This window comes from Notamacropus eugenii, chromosome 5 (assembly GCF_028372415.1).
Source record: "Notamacropus eugenii isolate mMacEug1 chromosome 5, mMacEug1.pri_v2, whole genome shotgun sequence".
Classification (NCBI taxonomy): Eukaryota; Metazoa; Chordata; class Mammalia; order Diprotodontia; family Macropodidae; genus Notamacropus; species Notamacropus eugenii.
Genome location: NC_092876.1, coordinates 334723958 through 334745471, shown reverse-complemented (window position 1 = coordinate 334745471; position 21514 = coordinate 334723958). Strand labels below are relative to the sequence as shown.

Genomic DNA, 21514 nt, shown 5'->3' with positions numbered 1-21514 from the left:
CAGAAGCTGACATTTTATTGACTTAAGGACAGAAAGACACTCATGTATGCCTAGCATAGGATCCCACACATTTTAGGCACCTAAGAAGTGCTTTTGTTGGGGACATTGAAAGAAGACCTTTTATCCTAATTCTAAGTTTCTGTATCTGACTTTGAGTATGTATTTCTCTCACGCTCATATCTCATAAGAAGCCTTCCAGTTCTGCACAATAGGAACAGGACAGACATGGTTTTAAACATGTTTATAATTACAAATATACTTGAAGAGAAGTACAGTCAACTCCCAGTGCCAGTGATGGTAATGTATGTATATTACAGTTTGTGGGGACAAACTTTCCTTTTAGAGCTACTGCCTTTTGAGGTTACTAGCCCTCAAGCAGATCACTCCCTTCGTTAACATCTCATATTTGCTCCATTTCTTTCTTCATTTTTTCTGTGCAGCCTGATGGGAAGAGAGCTCTTTGCACTGCAGATTCAGCCCCCTGCCCTAGTCCAAAGAAGATTTTAAAAGGCGTAGGTCCGCTAAAGCAGGTACTTTATGAGAGCGTTCTCCTTCCTCCTCTCACTCTAGAGGAGGAGTTTCTTCCAAATGAAAGTGCAGTTGAAATGAGCTGAAGTGTCAGGTGAAGGAAGCCAAGGGAGGGAAAGTAGATATTTCTCCTTCTCCATTTCACATCTTCACCATAACAGGGCCTTGTTCTTTGGTATGAGGTGAATTCCCAAAACATCAGATAAAAATAAAATCATGCAAATTCAAAATTAGCCTTGATATTGACACTTCCTATTTGGACAATCCATCATGGAGGATTATCTGTGCTTCTGCTGAATTTCTTCAGTGAGAATGATGAGGAAGAACTGGCTGGCAAGAGATCCATCTCATGCCAGTTTCTAAAATGACCTCTATTGGAGACTACTAGAGGCACTTTGAGGCCAAGATTTTTGAGGGACTAGTCACCTTTCCTTCTTGGGCTCCTGGTTGGGTTGGCTAAGGAGAGAGTAAAGTCATCAAAAGTGACTCTACTGGACAGTGGAGGCTCCAACATTTCCTGAAGATGAGAGGGACCAGCCTTAGTCACTCAGTTCCCACTTGCTCCTAGTTCTGTCCATTATCCCTACCTCCAACACAGCTTCCTTTCTCTGTCCAGCCTTTAGACATAGCGTGTTCCAAGCACCTACCACAGCCAAAATATTACGTCCCAACAGACTTGCAAAAAAAAAAAATCAACATACTCCTCTCTTTATCTCTTTTAGAAAAGGAAATAACCACTCTGTGTTACCAGCAAAGTGTTTCTCCACATGGTCCCTGGCCTCTGGCCCAGAAAGAAGGTCAGTGTTCTGTATCCTGGGTGGTTAGAGTCTCCAACTGTGCTTTATGTTGCAATTCCCTTCTTTGAGGGTCCAAGTTCTATTTCTCTGGACATTGGAATGCCCTAAGTGGAGAGTCCTGGTCAGATCCTGAGAAGTGACTGGTTGACCTCTGTTGAGGTCAGAACTCTGAATAAGGGGCTAGCCCTTGGCGCCACATCCCATGGAAGCTGGAGAATCCTTGGCCAAGGGTTACATGGTAATACAGATGAGATACACATTTATAGAGCTCAGTTAAGTAGAGCATTTTTGAAAAAGTAAAAAAAGGGTCAGTTTTTCTCCTCTCTTTCTCAGTTACAAAAAAAAGGGGAAACTATTTGTTAACTTTAGTAAATACCAGCTTTGGGGGAATGGGGTTGGGAGAGGGATGCAGCTTGGAGTCCAGTTCTTCTGGAGGTCATAGCTGGGGTAAATGAAGAATGCTAAATCAGCCCAGATGCTTTTTCCTGTACATTATACTCTTTATTTTTCTTCACCCTCCAGCTGATGAAGATGAGCAGTAGTAACCCCAGGGCTTTGTAGGCTATCTGCAGTCCCAGATACCTGCCAAGAGAAAAGAGAATGGGCATTATAGGAAAAGGCTCTCAGCTTTTACGGAAAGTCCCTTTCATTAGTCTCAGGAGGTCTGAGGTGTGGGAGATGCTCATAATAGATTTAGAGCTGGAAAGCACCATAGAGGACATTTAATCCAAACTTCTCTTTTCACAGTTAAAGAAACAGAGGGTCAGAAGGGCTCAATCAGTCACTTAGGTAGAAAGTGGTAGCCCTGGCATTGTAATGATAACAGCAGCTCTATTTCCTTTTAGAGTTTGAAAAGTATATTATCCACTTGATGCCCACAACAACTCTGTAAGGTAGGTCATTTTACAGATGAAGAAAGGGAGGCTGCCAGAGGTCAAGTGATGTCATCACCATCATCCTCATCATCATAGTATTTACTTTAAGGTTTACAAAATACTTTATAAATATCTCATCTTGTCCTGAGAGCAAACCTGGGAGATAGGTGCTATTATTATTCCCATTTTACAGATGAAGAAACTGAGACTGCCAGAGGTTTAGTGACATCAACGTCATCCAGATTTACAAGATACTTTACAAATATCTCATCTTATTCTGACAGCAAATCTGGGAGGCAAGTGTCATTATTATTTCCATTTTACAGATGAAGAAAATGAATCATGGATCTGGAAAAGGTTCCCCATGCCTGGGTTACATGGTTTACTCAGTGTCATACAGCAAGTATCTGAGGTCAAATGATATTAAAGAAAAGACATGACCATCTGCTTTGCCACCGTACCTTATCCACTCTGTCATCTGCAAAGTGAGGGGCAATGGACCGGATGACCTCTGAGGTCCTTTCCAGCTCTAAATCTGTGGTCTTATAAGCCTTTCTTCCCTTCTCTGAACCCTAAGGACAATGGGACTTTTTCATCTGACTTGTCCTGGAAACTTCCCATATGTCTTGTCTCCCCACTAGAATGGGATTTCTTTGAGAGAAGGGGCTGTTTTACTTTGCCATAGTAAACACTTAATAAGCACTTTATTCAGGGCAGCTAGGTGCTGTGAATAGGGCACTGGGCTTGGAGTCAGAAATGTTCATGGTCCTGAATTCAAATCTGGCCTCAGACTCTTATTAGCTCTGTGACCCTGGACAAGTCATTTAATCCTGTTTGACTTAGTTTCTTCATCTGTAAAATGAGCTGAAGGAAATAGCAAATCACTCCAGTATCTTTGCCAAGAAAACCTCAAAGTGGGTCACAAGGAGTTGAACGTGCCTGAAGCAACTGAACAACAACAAAAAAAATGTTTTATTCATTCAAATAAAAAAGGGGGAAAAATTTTAAGGGGGTACATTGGGGATACCTTAGCTAGTTTTGCACACAGGGCAAACATAGCTTTGGGGCCTGAAGATAGTAGCATTTGTTTCTTCATCACTAAGATGTTCTTACCTACCTCTGCATGCATAGATTTTTTCTTTCCTTTCTGAAGAATCCAAATTAACTTTCCATGAGACCAGATTAACCTTCCTCTAAAATGCTATTTTTGAGATACATATATTCCTCTACCTCTTCCTTTCTCCTCTCTCCTTTTACCGATGGCATAGAATCAAGAAGACTTGAGTTCAAATCTTGACTCAAACTTATTAGTTGTGTGACCTTGGGCAAGTTACCTAATCTGTTTTAGCCTCAGTTTCTGTACCTGTAAAATGAGGTGGATGGTCTGAATGGCTTCTAAGGTCCCTTCCAGCTCCCTCTCTTCTCTGAACCCTAACCCCAAACCAAAAATAAAATAAAAAAACCAAGCAAAGACAGACTGATTTTCTTTAGGCCTGCTCCTGCTGATGGTGCAGTGGATAGAGCACTGGGCCTGGAGTCAGGAAGACTTGGGTACAAATCTGGCCTCAGATAGTTAATAAACTGTGTGACCCTGGGCAAATCACTTAACCTCTGCCTGCCTCGGTTTCCAACAACTATAAAACAGGGATCATAGCAGCAGCTATCTCATGGGGTTGCGGTGAGGATCAAATGAGATAATATTTGCAAAGTGCTTAGCATAGTGTCCTCTGCACATAGTAGGTGCTATATAAATGCTTAATCCCTTCCCACCCTCTACCTGAAAATATATAATGAGCACATCTGGAAAAACCATCCACATACATAGGCATCCCTTCACTTCTGTCACCTGTTTCGAAGGGCATTGTTGTCATAGTAAGCACAGGCCCCTTTCTTCCCTGAGCACAACGTGTTCCATCGGATGCAGGAGTAATCAATGGTAAGGCCATACAAGGCTGGAGCCGGCAACCAGGCTGCCAGGAGACAAAGGAGGGAAAATGCCAGGTTAAATATTTGTTGCAAGAGTAAAGAATCTTGGCAGCCCCAGGCTCTCTCAGGGGACTTCCAAATGTTGTAGTTACCTTGTGGTACATTCTTTTTTCAATGGGAAAAGAGACAGAAATCCCATCACAGAATGGCTCTGTATCCCAAAGGAAATCTCTTTAAAGACAAGTATCTTTTCATGAACTATGGATTTCTTTTGCAACAGATGAGAGAAACAGACCAGGGACACATCTATTCACACAATGAGTCATGGAAGTTGGGTTAAGTACCAACTGAAAGATTTGAAAACATTGTTAAAAGCCACACTTTCAGCTACTGGATTTGCACAGACCCTTTCTGCTTAGGAGCTCAGACCCTTTTGGAAGTCTTCCTGCACATATTTGTGGGAACATCCCATTAAGATGGGGAAGGGAGCAAGACCTTGTCTCCCTGTTTTACTAATGGCTCCTGGGGTGTTTAAAGGACATCAGGGATGTAAGAAAGCCCGCAGAGCTCACCAACTTTGAATCTTAGACTCTGACCTCAGAAATCATTTAGGCCAACTCTCTCATTTTACAGATGAGTAAACAGATGAGGTTCAGAGAAATGAAAAATGACTTACCTGGCCAAAACTCATGTCTCTTGCTCCCTTTGTCTGGTGCTCTTCCCATAATTCTACATTAGAGAATTGCTTTATATTTTAGACTGTAGACATGGGGAATCCCAAAAGTCTTAGTGCAATAATTTTGGCGGGGAGCAGTTTTTGCACTAAGGCCTTTGGGATACCCCATATCCATAGACTAAATATAAAGTAATAAACTTAAAACTGTACTAAGACTTTTGGGACACCCTATTTTTTATACACATATGTGTGTACATATTGTCTCTTCTTGAGGAAAGGAGATTGTTCTATTTCTCTTTGTATATACTCAGGTCCCGGCACAGTGTCCAGCATGGAGCAGGTACTTAAGAAATTTTGATCAATTTTGTAGGCGGATGACAACTGGGTTAGCTTTGGTTACTTAGTTCAGTGATCAAAATTACGCAAACTGTGTCCAGCACAGAATAAAGCTGGAAACTTGCAATAATGGGAAACTGTGGCTAAGTTTTTAAAAATATAGAAACCACTTTCTCTTTCCTTTTAGTAATGATGGAATGATAGACAAGTTGGTATCCTTTAAAAGATACGGTACTGAGAGAGTTATATGGTTATGTCCAGTCAGAGGACCAAGAGAGCTCTTGAGTTGTCCTAACCAGGGGTGGGGCACCTTCGGCAGTGAGGCCACATGTGGCTGTCTAGGGCCTCAAGTGCGGTCCTTTGACTGAATCCAACAAATTTGTTCAGTGAAATTTGGTGTCAGTCAAAGGACTGCATTTGAGGACCTAGAGAGCAACATGTGGCCTCCAGGCCACAGATTCCCCACCCCTCCCTAAACAAAACTAAATAGATCCGATGTAATTAGAGAAAGCTGCTCTGAGACCAATATTTATGTGAATTAACAAGAAGCTGGTTTTTCTCTCTGATCTTCTTCCACATTACCATGGTCACCAACATGTTTCTGAGACAGCGAAATTAGCAAGGATAGAGAATCACAATCTCTACCTTGCTCCATTTGAAACTAAGTCCAGATGGGAAAAATTTCTATTAGCATGTACTGGGAAGTAATTTTAAACCTGCCCAAGTTTAAAAATACAAAGCATTTTTTTTGTATATTAGACCCAAGTTGCATTCTTTAGTGATGAGTACAATCCTGCCAAGCCTGAACTTTATAACTTTGGCCACTTTGAGTTATCTGAGCTCAATTTAGGGGGAAAAAGGAAGAAAAAAACATAAAAAAACAAACCTTCTGAATGCTTGTAGCCACAGAAAAGGTCATTTTTTCCCCCAAGTTCACTGGAGGTAGCAAGGACTCAATTTATTTAGTTCACATTTAAGTTGCCTTTTAAGCTATGTCAAGAATGGAAAGTTTCAGTCTCTACAGGGAGTTTTTGGATAAAATTTAACTGAACGAATATAAGAAGTTGCAACAAAAATAGGTCTTCTGCTTTGAATGTGAACCATATACAATGTGCATTTTACTTTGGTCTGATAAGGTACAAGAGAAACTAACTGGTCCACCAGATCAAGGAGGAGACAACAGTGTGATGCTGGGGAAAGAATCCTGGATTCCCTGACACTGCCATTAGCTATGACCATTCCTAATTGGTCCTATTTTCCCAACAAGTCCTAAAAAGAACATTCTTTCCATCCTCTTCTCCTTAGGCAGTCCTATCTTCATCTTTCTTTTGATCCTTGAAGATACTGCTTCATATGGTCCTCTTTTAATCTCATAAAAGATTTAACCTTCTACTTTTCAGAAAAGAGTGAGATCTTCTGGTCTACACCCCCTTAAATACTTCCATCTTCTCATTATCCCTACATTTATCTTCTCCTCTTTCCTTCCAGAGTTAGAATAGAAGGTTTCTTTCTACTCTACACCTAACCCCTTCTCTCTAGACTTCCATTCCCATAAACATCCCTACCATATCTAGAATCTTAGCCTCTTCTTTTGCAAGAGCTTCTCTATGTCTCCAAACATATCCAGGTCTCTAACTTCCAGCACCTAGGACAGAGCCTTGTACATAGTAGACACTTAATGTTTCTTGAATTGAACTGATTCCATCCCTCCTAGCTTTTCGCTGACAAACTTCTTGAACCTGTGTGGTCTACACCCACTACATTTTATCCATCCATTCCTTTCTTAACTGAATGCAACCTCAATCCTTCCCTTCCTTATTTCTTTCATAACTACTTTTTCAGAGATTATCAGTGACCTTCTTCTTACCAGATCTGTAGGATCTTTTTCACACTTTATTTTCTACGTGATACGGTAGGAAGAGTATAGAGGACATCTCTACTTTGCCACTTACTATCTCTTAACTTAGGGCAAATTATTTATCAATAAGCCTCAGTTTTCTTATATGCAAAAAGAGGATGTTGCACTAGATCATTGGTGTCAGACTCAAATAGAAACAGATCTGTGGGGGGCATATTGGCTAAGAAAGTTACAGATTAGCATTATCTGTGTTGTATTATAGTTTTATTTATTTTGTTAAACATTTCCCAATTACATTTTAATCTGGTTTGGATTGCACTTAGGAGTTTTGTGGGCTATGAGTTTGACACCTTTGGACTAAGTGACCTCTAAGATCCTTTCTAGCCTTAAATCTATGATCTTATGGATTATTATTTGATAGCATCCTCCTCTGCCAATCAAAATACTCATCCCATTTATTTTCTTTCTTTGATTTTTTTTTTAATGTATAGGCCTAATAGTGGTATAGTTGTGTCAAAGGGTAAGCATACTTCAGAGCATAGTTCGAATTGTTTTCCAGAATGGCTAGACCACTTCATACCTCTGCTAATATAACACTGGCATACCTATTTTCCTACAACTATTCTAACATTTATGATTTTCCTCTTTTGTCATCTTTGCCAGTCTGATGGAAGCTCAGAGTTGTTTTAATTTGTATTTCTCTAGTTATAAGTGATTTAAAGCATTTCCCATAAATTTATCCCATAATAATTATTTCCATATAATTTTTCCATGTAATAATTATTGAGAGTTTACCTGTCTTCCTTTGAAAACTATCTGGTCATATCCATGACCATTTATCTATTGATCTTCCTTTGTTTTCCACAATTCAATACTTCCTGGTTTTCCTCCTCTCTCTGACCATTACTTTTGGTCAACTTTGCTTGTGCCTCTACTTTCTTCTGTTACCTTCAAATATGTTCCTAGGGTAGCTATGGGTATCTGTCCTCAGTCTTCAGCAATTTTTTCTCCATATTCCCTCCCTCAATGTATTTCTAAGATCTCAACATCATTTTTCTGTTAATAGCATGCTAAAAATCACTAAATCTCCATCTCCAGCCCTAAACATTCACCTCTGTTCCAATCCTTCACAACTAGTCTGCCTACAGGACATCTCCACATAAATGTCCCACCATCACCTTAAAGCTTACACCTACCAAACTGAACTATCTACACCAATTCTATTTCCAGATTGGCACATTTCTTCTAGGGCTTCACCCCATTCTTCTAGTCTCCCTTGCTTGGAATACTCTCCTTTCTCATCTCTACCTCCTGCCTTCTCCATTTTCCTTCAAGCCCCACCTCCCAATTCCCTTAATCCTATGCCTTCCTTTTGTTATTTCCAATTTATCTTCTATATAGCTTATTTGCACATGCTTGTATCATATTGTTTCTCCCACAAGATGGTGGGGTCCTCAAGGGCAGGAACTTTCTTTTGCCATTTTTTTTTATTCCCACCATTTAGAACAGTGCCTGGCACATAGTAGGTGCTTAATGAAAACTTGCTGACTTATAAACCAGGCTAGAAACCTCATCATCTTTCAAAGATTTGTAATCTACGGCTTAGCACATTGACTGTCAAATAGTGATGCTTGTATGCCTTTAAAAACATTATTCTGAAAAGGCATCCAAAGGCATCACTGGGATGCCCAAGGAGCTATGACCAGAAAAAAAAAGTTAAGTACCTTGCTTTAACTGAAAACAACGCGCTTTTTCTTCCATTTTCTCTCATTAATGCAGGGATTCAATGCCATAAATCTCCATTTTATACCTTTGAATACCTCTCACATATTTTAAAATATGATATTTCTGTCATATTTTAAAGATTCTGTTACCAGTTTTTAGATTTGGAGTTCATCAGCTCCTTTCCTCTTGCAGGCTATTATTTCTTGTCAATTTTAAATTTCTTTTTATTTGTAAAAAAAAAAAGAAAAGGATAATCTTAACTCAATTATAATACTTTTAAAAAAAACTTGAACTCTGATTTGACTTTTTTCTTTCTCCAAAAAACTTATCTACTTTTTTTTTTTTTTTTGTGATTTCAGTGATTAGCAGTAAGAGGTTTAAAGTATATTATTATTTTGTTACGTTCTGATTGTTCAACCTATCTGGAACTCTTCCCCAGCTGCTTGCAGGGATCTTTTTAATTGTGGGGTTTTGTTCATAAATTCTTTGAGGCTTTGCTGATTTTTGAAAGACCCTTTTCTGTCTTCAAATGACACGCTAAAGCTTGCAGTATATATAATTTGGGCTCTGATCCTATGCCTTTAAGACTTGAATATATTTTTGTCTAGTTTTTGTCTTTCTCATGTTGTAATTGAGATATCTGATGATATTCCAATTCTTTTTATGAGCTGTTTCTCTTTTCTTTCTTCACACTTAAAGAAGTCTTTCTTGCCTTTATAATTTTGAAATTTAATAATTATTTGTCTTGGGAGACTTGCATTGAAGACCAATGGATTCTTTGAATTTGCAAAGCAATGCGTATTTTTGCCCATTCTGGGAAGTTTCCTCTAATTAGTTCCTCAAATATAGTGTCTGGCTTTTTTCTTTTTTTTTCTGTCTTCCTATCTCCCTGGGAGCTCAGTGACTCTACAGTTTAAACATCTCACTCTGTCTTACAAGTATTTTATTCTGCCCTGTATATTCATTAGTAGCTTTTTAATTTCTTTTATATTCTAGGCTTGTTCTTTAGTTGATTTTATCCTCCGTTAAGCTTTGTTTGCCTAAGTTTATTCTGCTCTTTGCTACTTCCATTGATGTTTTTAGTAATTCTATTACTTTACATTTTTAAACAAAACTGTCCTTTTATCTCTTCCCATGTATCCTTCTTTCTACTATTAGAATCTTTCTTTAATGTATTCGTTAGCTGGTTTGTGTTGTCCTTTGTGCTTCTTCTGGTATTCTTTATGATACACTTCTGTAGAAACTGTATCCCTGGAATCTTTGTTGGTACAGAATATTTTACGTCATTGGGATTTTTTCTGGAGTTTCAGATAAATTTTATTTTTTATTTTTCTTGCCTCAAGGGTTTTTCTCCCTTTCACTTCCCATTTTTTTTCTTTCTGTCTCTGTCTCCTCTCTCTCTATCTGTTCACCTCCTCCCTTCCCTTCTCTTCCCCCACCTCCTCTTTTTTTTACTTCCCCTTCTCCTCTCTTCTCCTTCCCTCCTCTCACATCCTTTTCTCTTTTCCCCTCCTCTCTCTCCCTTTCTCTGTCTCTCTCTCTGTGTGTGTCTCTGTCTTTATCTCTCTATCTGTTTCTCTCTTTGTCTTTTTGTTTCTCTATTTCCCTCTCTCTTTGTTTCTCTCTCTGTTTCTCTCTCTGAGTCTCTGTCTCTTTCTCTGTTTCTCTCTCTCTTTCTCTGTCTCTCTCTGTTTCTCTCTCTGTGTGTCTCTGTCTCTGTGTGTGTCTGTGTGTGTCTCTGTCTCTGTTTCTCTCTGTGTCTTTCTCTGGGTCTCTATCTCTCTATGTCTCTCTCTGTCTCTGTCTCTCTCTATGTCTCTCTCTGTCTCTGTCTCTCTCTCTCTGTGTCTCTGTCTCTCTCTCTCTCTGTTTCTCAGTGTGTGTGTCTCTCTGTTTCTATGTGTCCCTGTCTCTCTCTCCATGTCTCTCTCTGTCTCTCTCTCCCTCTCTCTCTCCCCCCCATAGGGGAAAGAGTAGTTACTGGGGCATCATACTGAAGGGCATATTTTTGATATCCCCCTTCCTATAGGCTTCTCCCTTGGGAGGAGGGGGGGGGGGAAATCTGTGCATAGATTCTCCCTGATCACTCCTTTCACTCCTTCCAAGTTTGTTCCTCCTCCTGCCCAGGCCAACAACAGATATGGAAGTTGTTTTTTCTCTTTAGCAACCTCTGGACCTCACTGAATTATACTCTAATTGTGGTGTTTGTAATTTCCCATTTGTTTTATCCTTAATGGTATTCTAGACCAGAGGTGTCAAACACAGTCAGGGGGCCACATGCAGCCCTCAAAACTCCAGAGTGCAGCCAGGACCAGAAAAAAATGTAATTTAAAGCTGATTTTAATGTGTCAATGTTAATAAAAAGAACTATACAATAGTAATGTTCATAGATCATATATAATATAATGTGTAAATAATAATATAAAATTTTAGATGACAAATAAGTAATGAAAAAGAAAGATATAAGCATGTGTGGTTCTCTAAGTCACCACATGGTCCTCAGGGATCCTTACAGATGATTTAGGGGTCCCCATTTCTATGTAAGTTTGACAGCACTGGTCTAGATAACCCTTCTAATTTTCTGAGTTTAACCTTTCTCAAGACAAGCTCTCACACCTGCCAAAGCAGGCACAGGACCTTTATGAATGTAAACATAAAACACTTTTTAATACAAATAAAGTCAGATCTAAATATTGCCCCCTGAGCCTTCCACATATCCAAGGACCAATGCCCAATCCATCAGGGCCAGTCATCCAACTGTAAAGAACAACAAAGGTCTGTGTAAGAATGCAGCAAGTCCAGGGAGCAGTATCTTGTGGGACCATCACAGACCCCTTCTCAAAACCTGAAGTGCATCAGGTACTGGAGACATTCCCAGTTGGCCTGACCCTTCTCTGTCCTGCTTCAGAGATGTCAGCCAACGTTCCAGTTAGGGCTAGGGGTGGCAAAGAAGTACTTCCTTAAACATTCTCCATTTTCCCACCCTTAGTTAGGTTTCCCAAGTTAAGCCACATAGCTTCCCCTTGTGTGAGAAAATGTGACAAATGTGACTTTGGCTGATTTAAGTCTTCTATAAGGTACTCATTAATCCCCAGAGCCCTTGCATTCAAACAGAATAGCTTTATTCAGTGTGATTGCAAAATGCAGCTGGTAGAGACATTCTGAGAAGAACCAGTAGCTATAGTAGCCTTAAGATTGAGCCCATACTGTTTGTGATTTCTGCAGCATGTTGGGATAACTTTGGCAGCAAGCCAGCCAGGTTGAGGGTGCAGAGGGTGGGGAGGCTCCATTAGGTAGATAAATTAAGTTCTCATGCAATGTTCAGTGCTTCTCAGAGATAGGAAGAGGTTTCTCTGGAGAAAGTTACACCCTAGACTGCTACCTATACTGTCTACTCAGTCTCAGCTTGGCTTCTACTTTCCTGTCCAGTCTATGTCATCCCTCATGGTTGTTCCAGCCTGTGTGTCCTTTCTCCAGAGTTACTGTGGAATGGAAAAGCATCATGGGGTAGAAGAAAGGGCATGCGGCTTAGAGTCTCAGGATAAAGGTTCGAACCAGGGACCTAACACTTACAGTTGTATGTCCGTGAGACAAGTCCCTCAGCTTCGATTTACTAATTTGGAAAAGGAGGATAACAATGCCAGGCCTAGCTACACCTAAAAGATGTGGGGAGGCCCTAATGAGATAAAATATGTCGAATACTTTGCAACAATAAACATTCACCCCCTTCTCTCAATTCAATCAACGCCAGTGGCTCTCTATTACCTTCAGGATCAAATATAAAACCGTACATTTGGCTTTTATTTATTTATATATTCAAATGATTATTTTATTTTTAATTTATGGAATAAAACAAACATTTCTAAAACATGGTATAATTAAAAAAAAGATGATTGCACATGAAATTGCAAATCTTTTAAAGCCTTTCATAACCTAGCCCCTTCCTACCTTTTTTGTGTTCTTATATCTTATTCAGTTCAGGCATTTTTCAGTCATGTCTGATTCTTCATGACCCCATTTGGGGTTTTATTGGCAGAAATACTGCCATTCTTCTCCAGCTCATCTTACAGACGAGGAAGCTGAGGCAAACAGGGTTAAGTGACTTGTCCAGGGCCACACAGCTTAAAAATATTTGAGGTCACATTTGAACTCAGGTCCTCCTGACTCCAGGCCTGGCATTCTATTGCACTGTACCACCTAGCTGCTTATTTATCTATGTCTATGTCTATCTTATATCCTCACCATATTCTGCAATCCACAACACTGGCCTCCTTGCTGTTCTCCTTACACAACATACCATCTCCCAAACTCCAAGCATTTCCCCTACAGATCCCACATTCCAGGAACTCCTTCCTACCTTATTTCTGTCTCCTGGCTTCCTTCCTTAAAATCTTACCTTTTGCAATAAAAAAACGCTTTTCTCTTTTACTGATTATTCACTAACCATAATTAATAAAATCATTGTTAATTATTCAGAAATTAAGTCTCTAGGATTTTTCACTCATCACAGCAATCCTCCTTAATTCTAATGCTTTCCCTCTGGGAATCATGTCCAGTTAATCCAGTATATACCCTTTTTGTGCCCAACTGTTTGCATGTTGTCTCCTATGAGGTCCTTTCCCTTTCTTTGTAATCCCCAATATTTAACCCAGCAACTAGCACATAGTAGACATTTAATAACTAACTAACTGACCTATTGAGCCTTCTCCAGTCATCCTGATTCATATTTGGCCAATGGACCCAGATGGCACAGGAGGAAAAAGTGAGGCTGGTGACTTTGCCCAGCGCTTCCTCACTTAAATCCAATTCATTTGCAAATTATGGCATCACCTTCCTGATGTGATGGTCCTCTTCTAGAGGTCAACAACAACACAACAACCGATATGAATGACATACTAGACACTTACCCAACAGCCTCATCAGCAAGAACTGGACGCCTATAGCAAATGACTTTTCTTCCTGATTCACTACCCTATGGAGGAAACCAAGAGTTAGGCCCAGAAGAATTTAGGTTGGCAGCTTTCATTTGGGTGTCTAGAGCTAATATCACACAAGTCAGAACTCGCCTCTCTGCAGTCAACTCTGCCAAAGAACTTTGCAGCAGGATATTGTTTTACTAGAGCTTTTTCTTACCACATCAGGGTCCAGGCAGAATCCCACTTGGAAGGACTATGCCTGGGAAAAAGGGAGAAGTTGAGCATGGAAAGAGAAAAATAACCTATTTAAAGTACTGATCTGAACAATGATGCTCAGTTGTACCTGACTTTGTGACTCTATTTGGGGTTTTCCTGGCAAAGATACTGGAGTGGTTTACCATTTCCTTCTCCAGCTCATTTTACAGATGAGGAAACTGAGGCAAATGGGGTTAAGTGACTTGCCCAGGATCACACAGATAGGAAGTGTCTGAGGCCAGATTTTAACCCAGGTCTTCCTGATTTCCTTCTTGGTACTTTACTCACTGTGCCACTTAGCTATCCTAGCTCTATCAAAAAGATGTGGTGAGGGCTAATGAGATAAAATGTCAAATACTTTGTAACGATAAGCTGTCACTGCCTTCTCCCGATTCAGTCAACTCCCAGTGACTCCTTATCACCTCCGGGATCAAATATAAAATCATCTATTTCATATTTAAAGCACAAGCAAATTAAACATCTACAATTTACCTAGAGAACAGGGCAACAACTCCCACAATGCTTTGTCATTTATACTTGTCATGATGAAAGTAGAAACCTCTATCCCTGCCTACCAATAGCTTTTAACTGCCTGGTTTATGATGACACAGAAGTTGTCTCCACTCCCAAATCCCGTATTTTTTCCTTGCTTTAAAAGGGCAGGAACTCTATAATATTCTTTTTTTGTTTGTTTCTCCTTTAGGGTAATAAATGTTTGCTTTATGAATAAATGAAAGCAAAAAATGGATGCATACATGTAAGCATGCACATATAAATGAATGAATGGATTTATAAGTTCTGGATTTGAAGGATTCAAGTTGGAATCTCAGCTCCTTCACCTATTACTTATGTGACCCTGGAAAAGTCAGCTAACCTCTTTGGGCCTTCATCCTTTCCAGAAAATACAGAGATCAGATTAAATTAATTTTAAGGTCCTGTATAGCTCTAAATCCAATGATTCACTGTCTTAATGATATTTCCTGTAATTTGAGAATTGAAGATCTTTGGTGTGAACCAGTTAAAGCAAAACTCATTTAAGTCTGCGCACATGAATGTCCTTGGAGGACAAAGATAAATGGATTCCACAGGTAATCCTCAAAACATCATTTAAATGATTATTTTTACCCTTCCTGCCCCCATCAAATATTTACAAAAATGCTAACCCACAGTAAAATGGATTAATTTGGAATTTCACTCTTCTATCTACCCTCTAAGGGAGTTTCTGGCAAAATGAGAAACTGAGGCCAACTGGAAAAAGGTAGGTGTTTGTGAACAGGGATGATAAATCTCTAAATATGACCTGACTATATGTGTTTGTTTCTTTGTTTAGGGGCAGAGAGAGCTGGAAAGCAGAGAAGGGGCCATACCAATATTTTGTGTAGATTTCTGGGGTGGGGGGAAGAACTAGACTCAATGAGTAGAAAGCGGAGCAGAGCTATAGGTTTCAACTCAGAATAAGGACAATAAGCCAATGAAGCTGTTCCAAAGTGAAGTGGAAGAGGCAGGAGAGGCGGTGTGACATGGTAGATGGACAACCAGCTTTGGAGACTGAAGATTTTGGTTTAGATTCTGCCTGGGATATATACTGGCTGTGTGAGTAAATCACTTAATCTCTCAGGTTCCCAGGTAACCCTCTAAGACCATACATTGCAGAGAAGGGGCTAATTTGCATTGGCAGAGGAAGTCTCATCTGGCGTTCCCTGCATTGAAGAGATCCCCTGTTCAGTCGAAAAAGAACAACGAAAATGGGAGGGGACTCTCAGTAAGGTAATGAGGTCTTGTCATTGAAGGTATCCAAAAATACTGAGGGACTAGAGGCATGTTGGTGCGGTGGAGAGAGAGCCATCCTTGGGATCAGGAAGATGTGGGCTTAGGTTTCACCTCTTATACATACTGTATTTCACTGCACAGTTTTCACAATTTTATGACAAATTTTTGCCAAAAAGTAGGTGCCACCATGATGTGAAGCTTTGGAAAAAATTGTGCCAGTAGCCAGTATCATTTAAAAATCATTTATTACTCAGCTGTCTTCGGAGCAAGATTAGGATGCATGGAAGACTTGTGAGCATACATTAAAACTGAACATTGACAATGTGCGTGGACTGAAAACTCTAGGCTTGAGGCTCACAATGCCTGAGATGCCGTTGGTGAATACATTGCTGCTCTGTTTGCCTTTTAAGTGGCTTAAGGAACAGAATTACACCAGGAGATGATTATGTGATTAAAGGTTGTAAAACAATTTTTGGATTGTGATAATTATGTGGTAAAATACAATATTGCCTTCTCCCATGATGTCCTCCTTCACCCCAGAGGCAGCTAGATGGTTCAGTGGATAGAGCACCAGTGCAGGAGTCAGGAGGACCTGAGTTCTCACTTGACACTCACTAGCTGTGTGACCTTGGGCACACTTAACCCCAAATGCCTCATCCTGGGTCATCTCCAGTCATCCTGATGAATATCTGGTCACTGGGTTCAGATGGCTCTGGAGGAGAAGTGAGGCTGGTGATCTGCACAGCCCTCCCTCACTCAAAACAAAGTCAAGTGCAAGTCATGTCATCATTTCTGTGATGGCATGGTCTTCTTTGGCAACGAAGGACAAACACAATCCTCCTTCACTCCAGACTCATGTAAGAAGGTGGCTTCTTTCTCCTTGCCAAGGTAAACTCCTCTTCACGTACAGGTGATCCTATCCATACCCCTTCCTTTCTAGCAGATCGTCCTGCTCTATCATCCCTGTTATTGTTGCTTATTCAGTCTTGATCCTGTAGACAACAGCATGCCAACACTGTCCATCTGAGCAAAGATACTGGAATGGTTTACCATTTCCTTCTTCAGCTCATTTGACAGATGGAGAAACTGAGGCAAACAGGGTGAAATGACTTGCCCAAGGTCACATAGCTAGCAAGAGTCTGGGGCCACATTTGAACTCAGTCCCAGCCCTCTTATCCACTGTGTCACCTAGCTGCCCCTGTCATTCCTATTTTCTCACTAATCTTCAATTGCTTTCTATAGTCTGCTTTTTTGCAGCCAATAAACATATATCTACTCCATAATCAAAAACCTCATCCTCTCCTTCAGCCTATATCTCTCCTCCCTTTTGTGGCTAAACTGCTTAAGAGAGTTAGCCTTCCACTTCCTTTCCTCTCAGTTTCTTAACCCTTTGCAATCTGGCTTCTGATCTCATCAGACCTACTCTCTCCAAAGGCACCAGTGATCTCTCAAGTGCCAAGTTTAAAATGGCCCTTTCTCAGCCCTCACCCTTCTGGACTTCTGGGAAGTCTGTCACACTGTTCGTTACCCTCTTTACCCTGATATTCTCTCTACTCTAGGGGTTCCAAAAGTCTTAGCACATGAAGACATCAAGCCATATTCAGATTTCTGGGACACACATATGTAAAAGAAGTTAAATCACCCACTTTTAATTTTATCAGAGGTGCTGTAGAGACTAGTCATGCTTAAGGTAGGAGTTAGAATAATAATAGTAATGGCTAACATTTATACACATGTGCCAGGGACTTTACAAATATCACCTCATCTGGTCCTCACGACAACCCTAGGAAGTATCATTATTCTATTATTAATATTGTTTATTAATATATTAATAATATTATACTATTTATCATTAATTAATATGCTAGCAATAATACTAATTATTATCTTCATTTTATAGATGAAGAAACTGAGACAGAGATTAAGTGGCTTGCCCAGGGTCACACAACTAATAAGTATCTGAGGCTGGATTTGAACTTAGGTCTTCCTGATTCTAGGCACAGGTGCTCCTCTGATGGACTAGATTAAGGTCTCTTCTAGTTCTAAGAGCTATGATTCTGTGCTTTATTGAAAAGGAGAAGCAGATATTATTATTTTTCATCTTAGTAGAGAAGAATTTGATTATGAAGCTGGAATCAAGGATCAAGCTGGAATCAGGGGAAACTATCCACTTTGGAAACTTTCCAAGGAATATCGAAAGACTGTAGAATCACTGAACAGAATGTCAGAGCTAGATGGACCTTAGGGATCCTTTTTGGCCAAACCATCTTGTTTTACAGATGAGAAAACTGAGGGCCACAGAGAGGAAGGACAGGTCACACAGGTACGAAGTAACACAGCCAGACTATGTTCTCAAAAATTTGTTGTTCTACTTCATTCTGGGAAGGAAAAGACTCTGGCCTCTTTTAGTTCAGAAGAAAATCTAAACATTGAAAAATGTAAATGAGGTTTAAAAAAACCCCCAAAATCCCAATAAAAGTTATTTTGGAAACATTGCTAAGGAACAGAGAAAGGAAAGAAAGGCATCAGGAGAAGGAGCTGAACTGTTTGAACTAGGATGAGGTCACACCAGGGTCATCCCCTGGAAAACAGCATTTTAGAAGCATTTCGATGCCAATCGAAACCCAACTCCTCCATCCCCCCCACCCCCCTTTTTTGTCTCTGGCTGGACTGTTCATATCCTTGCTCAAGGATTTAAGGCTCATTCTTCTCCCTGGCTCATGAGGCCTCACACTGGGGTTATTTCCGGATTTTCTTTACTTCTCTGGTTTGGGTTACAGTCTCCTGTCTCTAACTTTCCCTGTGGCTTGGTCTGTCCTTTCAGCTGTACCTTTTCCCCTCTGCCCACTCACCATTTTTTAAGACTTTGCCCAATTTTTTTTCTTCCCTAAGTACTGAATCCTCACACCTAAGTTATCTGCCAAGAGAACCAATCATTTCATTTCCTGAATACTTAACCCCACACACCTCTCAATCAAAAGGCCTGGGGCTGGAGAGCAGATGAGATTCTGCCCCACGGTTGTGTCATTTCGGTCCTTTCTGATTCTTGCCAATTCCATTGGGAGTTTTCTTGACAAAGATACCAGAGTGGTTTGCCATTTCCTTTCCCAGCTCATTTTATAGATGAGGAAACTGAGGCAAACAGCGTTAAGGGACATGACCAGGGTCACACAGTTACTAAGTGCCTGAGGCCACATTTGAACTCAAGTCTTCCTGAATCCAGGCCCACCACTCTATTTGCTGCACCACCTACCTGCCCACTTATGGACAACTCCAATTTTTAGAAAGATTCTTCTATATCCAATTGAAATTGACCTCTGGTAAAGATGTTATCGTAGTTTGCAGTTTCCTTCTCTGACTCATTTTACAAATGAGGAAACTGAGGCAAACAGGGTTAAGTGACTTGCCCAGAGTCACGTAGCTAGTAAATGTCTAAGGCTGAATTTGAACTCAGGAAGATGAGTCTTCCAGACTTCAGTGGGTGTTCTGTGCACTAAGCTGCCTTGAGGTTCTGCTTTAGGGAAAGTCAAAGAAAAGAACGAATCAAAGGGAACATAGTGTAGTGGACAGAGGGCTGGACCTAGCAAGGAAGGCTTGGTTCAAATTCTATCTCTCCCACTTTTTTTTAAAAATTCTTTTTCTCTTTTAAAATTTTTTTCCTCTCCTCCTTTAAATGTATTAGTGTATGACAATGGGCAGTTCTTAATTACTCTCAGTCTTAGGCAGCTTTCTAAGACTTGTTCATGAAGTCAAAGCTGGGTTGATATCTGTTATAGGATCAAAGCTCCAAAGCTGGAAGAAACCTCAAAGTCCATTCAGCCAACCCCACTCATTTCACAGATGAGAAAAATGAGGCCCAGGAAACTAGGAGGCATAATGGTTTAGAGTCCTGGATGTGGAGTGCTGAAGACCTGAGTTCAAATCCTGCCCCTGACACTTTCTAATGTCTATCCAGACGACTCCTTTAACTTCCCTTAGCCTTAGTTTCCTCTTCAGGAAAATGAGGATAATATCAGCTCCTACCTCACAGTGCTCTTTTGAGGATTAAATGTGCTAACATATGTAAAATGCTTTGCGAAATATAAATGCACTATATATTATTGTTACCGTATTATTTTTGCAAGTTACTTGTCCAAGGTCATACAGGTGGAAAGCCTCAGAGGCAGACCTTGTACTTTGGCTCCTAAGTCAGTGCCAAACCCACCTCTGCCTCAGGGTGGGGAGAACTTTGTATAAACAAGGAAAAGAGGAAACAAAAGAGGAAGGGTAAGTGTAAAGAAAGGACAAGGAAGGAAAAGTCCGACACAAAGCTTTCTTCCAAAGCTTCAAAAGTCTCAAAAGTTCACTCACCTCAAGACCATCATGTAGAGAGGATTGTGGGAAGTGCAGGCGATCAATGAGACAAAGGAGATGAGGAAGACGGTGGGGAGCAGGAAATGGGCACAGGGGATTGGGCAGGATCCCGTCTTTGCTGAAGAGGTTGCACCATGGATACAGCTGCAGTTGAAATAGGTCTTGAGACATGGACAAAACAGCGAAAGAGAAAAAACAGCGTTTATTATTAGTTAGAAATCATCGTACTTGTAAATGCATGTATCAGTCTTTTCATAGTCAGTCATTCTCTGATGATCCCAGCACTGGACGCACCAAGAATTTTGGCCTTGAATTCACTTTACCTCTTTTTAGTTGAAGTCCACAAAAGGTGGATTTTTAGTTTAAGCCCACAAGTATTAAGTGCCTACTATGTGGGGATACAAAGAAGTAAAAACAGTTTCTGCCCTCAGTGAGATCAGCCTAACTGACAGACCCTGTTCAGCTAAGGCCTTGATGATCTAAATGTATCTGTCAATCATCAGCTCTTTACTTAACTCTTTATGCTACAGAGACCTGGCTCCAATAGTGATAGGTTGAGTCTTAGGAGGTCAGGGGTACCTAAGACATTGCTTTGAGGCAGTTCTTGTCAATTTGAGAGACTGAGCACTATTTTGTTGTAGTTTGAGGACATGTGGGAATGAATTAGCAGGGTGGCTGTGTTGTGCAGGCAGAGGCTCCAGGGAAAAGCAGCATACTCATGAAAGGAAGGAAGGAAGAGAGGAAAGAAAGGAGAGAAGAAGGAAGAAAGGAAAGAAGGAGGGAAGGAAGGAAGGAAGGAGGGAGGGAAGGAAGGAGAGAAGGAAGAAAGGAAGGAGGGAAGGAAGGAGGGAGGAAAGGAGGGAAGAAGCAAGAAAGGAAAGGAGGAAGGAAGAAAGGAAGGAGGGGTAACTGAAGGGAGAGGGAGAAGGAAGAAAAGAAGAAAGGAAGGAAACATTTATTAAGCACTTACTATATGCTGGACACTCTTCTGAGAGCTTTACAAATATGATCTCATTTTCACAACAAATTTAAGAGGTAAGTGATATTATTGTCCCCATTTTACAGTTAAGGAAACTAAGTCCAGGATCACACTAATTAAATTAGTCTGACACTAATTAGTGTCTGAGTCTGATTTGAATTCAAGTCTTTCTGACTCCAGGTCCAATGCTCTCTCTACTGCATTCCGTCCATTCCGCTGCCTCATCCTAGCAGGAAAAGCATTGGATGTGCACATCAATAGAACTGGTTTAAACTTTCATTCCTCCATTTGTAATTTAACTTTAGGAAAGCCATTTTATTTCTCTGGGTCTCACTTTCTTCCATATCCAATCTCATAGCTATACTGGTACCAGAGGATAGAAAAGCAGCCCCAGAGTCAGGAAGATCTGAATTCAAGTCTTGCTTCTGACAAAGACCTTGGGTGAATCACTTAGTTTTTCAGGGCCCTGAGAGTCTCTAAGACAAGAAGTTGCAGAGAACCAGCCAACGTGACTTGATAG

General features: G+C 40.4%; 1 protein-coding gene across 2 annotated transcripts in view; it reads right to left on the bottom strand.

Annotated features, from left to right (window-relative positions):
* Nucleotides 1-226: 226 nt before the first annotated feature.
* Nucleotides 227-21514, bottom strand: part of SLCO2A1 (solute carrier organic anion transporter family member 2A1) — a 138726-nt gene continuing 117438 nt past the window's right edge. For both annotated transcript variants that reach the window (XM_072613639.1, XM_072613640.1), the window contains 4 exons: nt 20013-20176; nt 13629-13693; nt 4047-4170; nt 227-1907 (listed from right to left, as the gene is read on the bottom strand). In XM_072613639.1, the coding sequence (XP_072469740.1) occupies nt 1787-1907; nt 4047-4170; nt 13629-13693; nt 20013-20176 (474 nt within the window). In that variant the 3' untranslated portion in view covers nt 227-1786. The remainder of the gene's footprint in view (nt 1908-4046; nt 4171-13628; nt 13694-20012; nt 20177-21514) is intronic.